The 8,549-nt window shown below is 38.9% G+C and overlaps 1 protein-coding gene across 3 annotated transcripts; it reads left to right on the top strand.

Annotated features, from left to right (window-relative positions):
- Nucleotides 1–2,139: 2,139 nt before the first annotated feature.
- On the top strand, nt 2,140–7,316 carry LOC146521286 (V-set domain-containing T-cell activation inhibitor 1-like). Of its 3 annotated transcripts, none has more exons than XM_085155349.1 (3): nt 2,740–3,890; nt 5,013–5,348; nt 5,617–7,316. In XM_085155349.1, the coding sequence occupies exons 1-3, from the start codon at nt 3,821–3,823 to the stop codon at nt 5,709–5,711; spliced, it is 501 nt and encodes a 166-aa protein (XP_085011475.1). In that variant the 5' UTR covers nt 2,740–3,820; the 3' UTR covers nt 5,712–7,316. The 3 variants fall into 3 exon arrangements, 2 of the variants coding, with proteins under 2 accessions (XP_085011475.1, XP_085011474.1); XM_085155348.1 differs by having other exon boundaries at nt 5,587–7,316; XR_014873360.1 differs by lacking the exons at nt 2,740–3,890; nt 5,617–7,316 and adding an exon at nt 2,140–2,691 and having other exon boundaries at nt 5,013–5,142.
- The last annotated feature ends 1,233 nt before the right edge of the window (nt 7,317–8,549 follow it).

The raw sequence follows: 8,549 nt of genomic DNA, 5'->3' as shown, positions 1-8,549 counted from the left end.
TCCTAGTTATTCAAAGGTAATTTCCTCACACCCGTATACGGCTTAACTTTAATGGTTCACCATATTCAAGCATAGGCGATGACATCAAGCTGTATGCCAAGAGTGAACGAGACATCGATTCACTGATCCACACCACCAGGATATACAGCAATGACATTGGAATGTCGTTCAGGCTGGAGAAGTGTAGTCGGATGGTAACAAAGAGAGGGAAGGTAGTCAGAACTGAGGGGATTGAACTACCAGAAGGCAACATTGCAGACATAGAGGACAGTTACAAGTACCTGGGGATCCCGCAGGCGAATGGGAACCATGAAGAGGCCGCTAGGAAAGCTGCAACCACCAAGTACCTGCAGAGGGTCAGGCAAGTCCTGAGGAGTCAGTTGAACGGTAAGAACAAGATCCGGGCCATCAACACGTACGCCCTGCCCGTGATCAGGTACCCTGCTGAGGTAATAGGCTGGCCAAAGGAGGAGATAGAAGCCACTGACATAAAGACAAGAAAGCTCCTTACCATGCATGGAGGGTTTCACCCCAAGTCCAGCACCCTGAGGCTGTACACTAAGCGGAAGGAAGGGGGCCGGGGACTGGTGAGTGTCAGCACCACAGTCCAGGATGAGACAACGAACATCCAAGAATACATCACGAAGATGGCCCCAACTGACAGCGTGCTCAGTGAATACCTCAGGCAGCAGAAACCCAAGAAAGAGGAGGGAGACGAGGAACCATCATGGAAGGACAGGTCCCTGCACGGTATGTACCACCGGCAGATAGAGGAGGTGGCTGATATCCAGAAATCCTACCAGTGGCTGGACAAAGCTGGACTGAAAGACAGCACAGAGGCACTAATCATGGCAGCACAAGAACAAGCTCTGAGTACAAGATCCATAGAGGCTGGGGTCTATCACACCAGGCAAGACCCCAGGTGCAGGCTGTGTAAAGATGCCCCAGAGACAATCCAGCACATAACAGCAGGGTGCAAGATGCTAGCAGGCAAGGCATACATGGAACGCCATTACCAAGTGGCCGGCATAGTGTACAGGAACATCTGTGCCGAGTATAACCTGGAAGTCCCGAGGTCAAAATGGGAAATGCCCCCAAGGGTGGTGGAGAATGACCGAGCTAAGATCCTGTGGGACTTCCAGATACAGACGGACAAAATGGTGGTGGCTAACCAACCGGACATAGTGGTGGTAGACAAACAGAAGAAGACGGCCGTAGTGATCGATGTAGCGGTTCCGAATGACAGCAATATCAGGAAGAAGGAACACGAGAAGCTGGAGAAATACCAAGGGCTCAGAGAAGAGCTCGAGAGGATGTGGAGGGTGAAGGTGACGGTGGTCCCCGTGGTAATCGGAGCACTAGGTGCGGTGACTCCCAAGCTAGGCGAGTGGCTCCAGCAGATCCCGGAAATAACATCGGAGATCTCTGTCCAGAAGAGCGCAGTCCTGGGAACAGCTAAGGACCCTCAAGCTCCCAGGCCTCTGGTAGAGGACCCGAGCTTGAAGGATAAACCGCCCGCAGGGGCGTGCTGGGTGTGTTTTTTTTTTATATATATATATACTAGGGGAAAGCTGGGATCAGCTGAGACCGGAGCTTCGGACTGTCACAACAAATGAAAACTCAAAATAAACATGGCATCTTGCAACGAACTGTGTGTGTGTACGTGTGTGAAGTGCATCTCACAAAGAGTTTAGTTCTGAAAACAAGAATCACTGTAAGTCTACGACAGAAGACACTGGAGCTGTGATCAGTCCCAACAAGTTATTTTATAACAAAAGTGCAAACACAAAAATGCTGCTTTACATTTAGGAGCTTCTGAAAAGCTGACTCTACCATAACCTTAAACTTAAATCTTGTAAACATCCCACTAAACATCTGTGTGGCCTGATGCTCTTTAAACGACTAAATACATTTAGTCACATTCAAAGAACTGCAAATGGCGTTGGCATTTTAAGGTATGCTTGATGTCTCCTACTGGAGATAATAATAGTTAAATAGTTAAATAAATAATAGATAAAAGTTATTCCTGAAATAATTGGTGTGCAAACCAAGACAAAGGTTCAGAGAAATACAGCAAATTGCTGTATTTCTCTGAACCTTTGTCTTTGTTTTTCCTCCATTGTTTTTTTTTCTTAATCACCTTTTAATTAATTAATTAATTAATTAATCAATCAATCAATCACCTTTTTTGATTAAACACAACAATATTGGTGAAAAAAGGTGAAAATGCGTACCACACAGATCTTATGCATCACTGAATGTTGCCTCAACCTGCCACACAGTATGAATACTCCTCAAAATCTGAGCACGTTTGCGATGTCAATTTTAGCTCCAAGTTTCAACATGTTCATCACTGCATCAAACAACATAGCAAAACATGTCTGATCCTGTCTGTCTGACGGTGTAAAATAGTTGTGCTCCCCTGTCTCTGTGTCAGATGGTGTTTTCACAGCTGAAGTTAGTAACTTGGTGAAGTTAGTGTCTTGTATTTCTATCAGTACTTATTTCTGGATTTTTCTTTTTACTTTACTTTACTGTTTTACATGAATTAATTTAACACTTATGTCAGCTTTGGACTGCTTCTAACTCAGAAAAGTGACTGAGAGAGAATAAAAATGTGATCTCATCTTGCTCTTTCCTCATCAAGATGAGCAGCAAGAAACTGAGGACTGTCCTGATACCCCGAGAACAGTAAGTGATCTGACACCGTCTGGTTTGTATAGTTTATATATATTATATATAGTTTGTATAGTTTGTATAGTTTGTATAGTTCAAATTATTATTTGAGCAATGCGTTGCTAATGTTAATTAGGTTACAATGATTGAATTGGCATTAAGATTCGTTTTACCTCATTTTGTTTTTTGACGATTTCACACAGAAGTTAATTGAGTAACTCATTTACGGAATGTTGGTTTGATTAAAATGAGAGAAAAGAAATTGCTTACAGTGAAGAAAAGGAGAAGAACCCAAGCATGTACAGACAAGCCTCATAAAAGATAGGGTGTGTGCCTGTTTCAACGCTTTTTCAATCTCAGGACATAACAGGACTAGACCTATATGTAGAGCATGTCTTTAATTTAATTCTAGTTTTAGGCTCCAACAATTTCAGCAGCTGTACTTCCTTCCTTTTTTTTTTTACTCAGTAAAGAATTCAAACGTTTTTTCCATGTTTCCTCCGCGTGTGTTTCTGCTGCTTCTTTGTCCTCACTGTAAACAGATGTACTGAGAGACTCCTGCACTGATGTTTCATAGGAAAGTCCAAACAAACTCACTGGTTCTCCATAAAGAACAAAGATTTGCTCTGTGTGGCTCCAACACAACTTAAAGACAATCAAAGGTGGACAAAGTTCTCTGTGGTTTTATGGAGGCTACAGCTAAATGCTGCCTCCTCCATAGTACAATATACATTTTTATACAGTGACGTCATTTTGAAGTGCTTTGGCTGATGATGGTCTTTAGTGTGTAGCTGATTATTGATGATGAGATTATGAGGTTATGTTTGTGCTGTTCATTGTGTGTTGTGTTGATCATTCAAGAATTGAACCTGTTAAACATTCAGACTTGCTTTGGATTTCACTGCTTTAGTTATGACGCACTTATTTATGATCGTCCTACAATCCGAAGTATGTCATGTGACTTCCTGAAACGAGATTGAAGCAAAGGTGTTGAGTTTGAGTAGCAGAAAAGACAAAACATTTAGCTTTATTTAGACCTGAATCGAATGAAGTCGAGATACTTGGGTCATTCACTGGAAATACTAACAGTCTCAGACATTTTTCACAATTAAAGTGTCGCTCAGCTGAGCTTGAGAACACGGACATGTCTGCTATAACTGCGTCACTCGGCTCCACTTTGCTGTTTGTCGGCTTCTTCGTGTTTGTCTCTGCAGGTGAGGTTTAACCATTATAAACAAAAATATATTTGCTTCTGAGACAAAGAGAATGAACCTGTATTACAAGTCAACAATATTTCACAAAGAGTTAGTTTTATTTTGATTCAGAGGCCTGATAGACTGTGTAGATGTAACATCTGTGGCTGTAATCCAGCTGTGACAGAGACAAAGAAGTGTAATGTGTGTGTCAGTGAGATGTGTTGTAGTTTCAGGAGTCTGTATACAGCTACAAAGCTTTTTGTTCAGTGTATACAAACAGCTGTAGCTACATAAAGGCAGCAGAGACTCACAGTGTCTTATAATGAGAGGGCTGGTTCCTGTCACAGCAATTTTACAGGACTGCTGAAGAGCATGAGCATTTATTGAATGCAAAATCATACTTTTGTTGTATAAACATTGCCTTGGTTTGTCTTTTAGTCACTTGCGTATTCAAATTTTTAATGCCAAAATTGGGTTTTATCTGACAGACATGTCTTGTCCCTTTTCTCAAGAATTACTTAAATATGCATTGAAACAAACCGGTTGCAATATTATTCCAAAATAAATCAACTTCAACTTAAAATAAATTCAAATGTTTTAATCTTATGTCAACATTGTGCAATTTCAAAATATAAGCATGCTTCAAAAACATGAAAATATAAATAACAGAGGATATTATACTAACTAATATTATAATAATATTATAATAATAACAAGTCAAAACATTCACCATTTTGCCAGAGCTGGATGTTTCGCATCTTTTCTTGGCAACAATCCTGTTCATGTTTTTAGGTTCTGTGTTTTGGAGATTCTCAGGATGGACCACAAGTGTTCATCAGTGTTAATATTCATTATCACAACATGACACAATCTTTGTTGCGTTTAGACTCATTTTCATTAGCATTGACTGAACCTTTTCGATCGCCTGTATTATTGTTGTTTCCTACCGTAAAATGATTGTTTTTATGCATTAATAAGCATTATATTTACAACTGACTGACTGAAACACCACTGATGACCGATCTGAGCGAGATCAGCAGTCTCACTTTCTACAGTTTCTCTCACTGATCGCTTGCTGTTGAAGTGATCAGTTGTGCTTTGACCTTTAACCTCTCTTCTCTGTGTTGTTTCCTCTTTCAGAACCAAAATCCATCACAGCTGAGTCTGGACAGGACGTCACTCTGACATGTCGAGCTCCAAAAAAGGAGATCATAGTTGTTGAGTGGAGCCGAGCTGACCAGGGAGATAAATATGTGCTTTTGTACCGAGATGGGAAGTTTGTTCCAGACAACCAGCATCCATCTTTTAAGAACCGAGTGGATCTGCAGGACAGACAGATGAAGGATGGAGACGTGTCTTTGATTCTGAAGAATGTGACGATTAATGATGCTGGAACATACGAGTGTGGTGTCGTCCAGATAGGAACAAAGCATTTGAATCTCATCAGCATCATCCACCTCAGTGTTGTTCCTCCAGGTGAGTGAGTAGAGTTGAGTGTGTGTGTGATCAGAGGTGAAGCTGCTTCCTGGTTGTTGATGTTTGTTTCTAAAGATGTTGTTGATGAGACTTTGTAGAAAGCAGCTGGTCTGAGTGATGTGATCAGAGTGCAGTAGATAATGTCTGACAGCAGTTTGAAGAGGAAATGGATTCTGTTCTGTTCTTCACTCATCACCTACCTGACAGCTGACACCTCACACCTGTTTCTCACCTGCAGGTCAGACAGGAGGACAAGAGAAGGATGAAGACGACAAAGATGGAGGGAAGACAAATGGAGCAAAGAAGGAGGATTTACCTGTTGTATTGATGTGCTTCTTGTTGCTGCTGTTATTGCTTTCTTGATCTACAGAAAATATAGAAAAGGCTCAGTATTCTGTTGGACATCAGCCTGTTTCAGGCGTCTCAGGGCTTCGTACAGATAACTGTGAGACTCCTGCTGCTATTTCAAACCATTAGTGTTGACTTTCAGAATGTGGAAAGAAAGTGAGATTCAGCTTTGGCGTTCAAATATGTCCCGAATTTAGTTTCAGGTAACACTTTTCAGGTAACACTTTGTAATAACCATTATTAATAAATTATGAATTGCTATTTAACCTTAAGTTATCATTAAACAATAAAATCAGAATTCATAGACAACAAACATTAACTCTATGTATTAATGTTTACTGCTGGTCCTGTCCTGGTGTACTAAACCTCACACTCAGTGACAGCTGGGATCGGCTCCAGTCCTGTTGAACTGAATTTCACCAGCGAATGAGAAACTAGAAGGAAATTTACTTCTTCACAAATAGTTGGTTTAGAAACAAGATCCAACTTTTACCAAAACGTCCAGATAATCCTCACATTTGTTGTTTATGAAAGCATGTACTGTATAAGTAGGCAGATTGATAACTCGTTACACTGTGTATTTACATTTATTAGAGAGGGTTATGAGAAAGTTTCACAATACTTAATTTTTCATTTCATCAAACCTGTTCAGACTATGTTAGTTTGTCTCTCTGAGCTCTCTGTCAGCGACTCTGTGATCTACAGTGTCATTTTTCACAGGATTAATTAACACCATTTAAAACAGTATTACAAACTTAACATCAACTTAAATTAGCGTTACAGTACAGCTTTTTTACACTGTGCAAGAATTCAATGTACACGATTTTACAGTTTTGTAAAATATTATATACACGTGCAGTATATTTGTTTCATCTTTATGTTCAGCAGCTGTTTGTAAGATCAAAGTTATTCTGTGAGGATTGAGCTGCACAAACTGTTGCTCAGGTAGAGATCTGCTGTTACAGAATAATTAGAGTCACTGACTAAATCAAATGACACGACAAACACTGTATAAAATAATCTGAACAACAAAGCAAATACTGTGAATTATAGGGAATCAATAATCGGAGTGTGAATGATGCACTGATCTGCTACAGTTGAAAGACATCTCAAAAAAATTTTGTTACATAAAATTAGGTAGAGCTTTTTTCCTTTGACATGTTTTTGGGTTTTGTGGTCTTTTCCTTCTTTATATTCTTCACCTTTAGATGATGTTACTTTTTAACTGAATAAATAAGTTTGTGGATGTTTTTAAGTGAAGCCAGTTTATCAAATTTTACAGTTTGCAAAGTATTCTGGGCAATAAACTTAAACTTTATAGTTGCAGAGTCAGATATTCATTTCTCTAAATCTGTATCACAAAGCGTATTACATATTTGTTGCTTTGAAGCAAGTCATTTTATTATTGTATTATCAGTATTGTAATGGTCTTCATCAACGTTGTTTTTTTCATGCTTTTTTGTTTTTGTTTCCATATGTAACTTTTGAATGTTTCATGTAAAGTTTGTCATGAGCAACAACAAATAATTCCACAAAATAAAACCAGAAAAATGTCCATTATACACAGAGCCTTGATCAAATTTCAACTTTATCAAAAATCACATGATCAGCAGCCTTTATCATTGAAAGTAATCTCCCTCTTTTTTTCTGAACTCTGTTCCTGCTTCTTCATCTCTGAAAATCATCATCACACATTCGCCCTGTTTCACCCTGTTGCACCTTTGGCCAACAGACATACAGATTGTGATCCAAACCACACAGAAACTACCCCATTGATATCCCTAAGATAATTTTTCTAGATCCGCGCATGTCTGTAAGAAAGCCATCAGAAACTTGAAGATTCTACAGCAGACTGATCACGAACACACCTCAAAGCTGTGACTAACACTGGACGTGAACCAGAGCTTATATTTGATTTTCTTGATTTTACAACTGCACTCTTCAAACACTCCTCCATCATGTGTAAAATTAAAAGTGAAACCAATAAGACCACTGAGCTCATCCTCCATCTTGTCTACAAAAGAAAGTGAAACTACTGAGCTTATCCTCCATCTTATGATCTTTTAATACAGGAAAAAATTGATTAAAAATGAAAGAATAACAGGAAGGTATTTGAGTCTGATAATAAAGAAAACTTAGAGTAATGAAACTTTATTCAATACAAGCATCACGAGGCTTAATTTGGTCGTCACTGCTAAAAACTGATTCTGAAGTATGATTTCACTAACTCTGAGGATCTAGCAACCTGGACAGTTGTTGCATTTAAAAAACAACTCTAACCTCCACATTTCAACTTTTTTCTCAAAAGACATTTTCGACTTTAATTGAGAAATTTTGACTTTCTTCTCAAAATGCTCATCAATAATTTTTTTTATAATGTGGGCTTTTCATTACGTACTTTTGTTATATTGCATGTATGATCATCCTGCCCATACGATGTAAAACGTCCTGTGGACTTTCAACTTCCTTAAGAGTAGTGATGACCAAATGAAGCTTTCTGAAGATTGTATTTGAAAAATGGTTCATTCCAAACTTTTCAACACAGTCCTCTTTGGTGACATCTGGTGGCCAAAAGTATAAAAAGCAGCTTGAATCTAAAACTGGAAATGAACTGCTTCGTTATAATTGTCCACTCTGCAGAGCTGAGTTGCAGAGCTGAGTTGCCAGCTTCTGTTTGATATGATGTGGCATTTCTGTGAGACATCAGGATACCGTTGTGGGGCTTTCAACATGTATTTTTTGGATAAAAATGTTGTATCTATTTGATGAATAAATAATTTTGTTTAAACATGTGCCATGCTGTGTTCTCTCTTTGCTTGTGTCTTATTGATTTTTTAAAAAGTAGTAGTAGTA

The sequence above is a fragment of the Neolamprologus multifasciatus genome, chromosome 3 (genome assembly GCF_963576455.1).
Source record: "Neolamprologus multifasciatus chromosome 3, fNeoMul1.2, whole genome shotgun sequence".
In the NCBI taxonomy this organism is placed as follows: Eukaryota; Metazoa; Chordata; class Actinopteri; order Cichliformes; family Cichlidae; genus Neolamprologus; species Neolamprologus multifasciatus.
Note: the sequence above shows the minus strand (reverse complement) of the source record. Positions and strands in the feature narration are given on the sequence as shown.

Excerpts from the sequence above, each read along its gene's own strand:
- LOC146521286 (XM_085155348.1), top strand. The coding sequence starts at position 3,821 with ATGTCTGCTATAACTGCGTCACTCGGCTCCACTTTGCTGTTTGTCGGC. Across the intron at positions 3,891-5,012 it reads CTTCGTGTTTGTCTCTGCAG|AACCAAAATCCATCACAGCT; the intron begins GTGAGGTTTAAC and ends TTCCTCTTTCAG. Across the intron at positions 5,349-5,586 it reads CCTCAGTGTTGTTCCTCCAG|GTCAGACAGGAGGACAAGAG; the intron begins GTGAGTGAGTAG and ends TCTCACCTGCAG.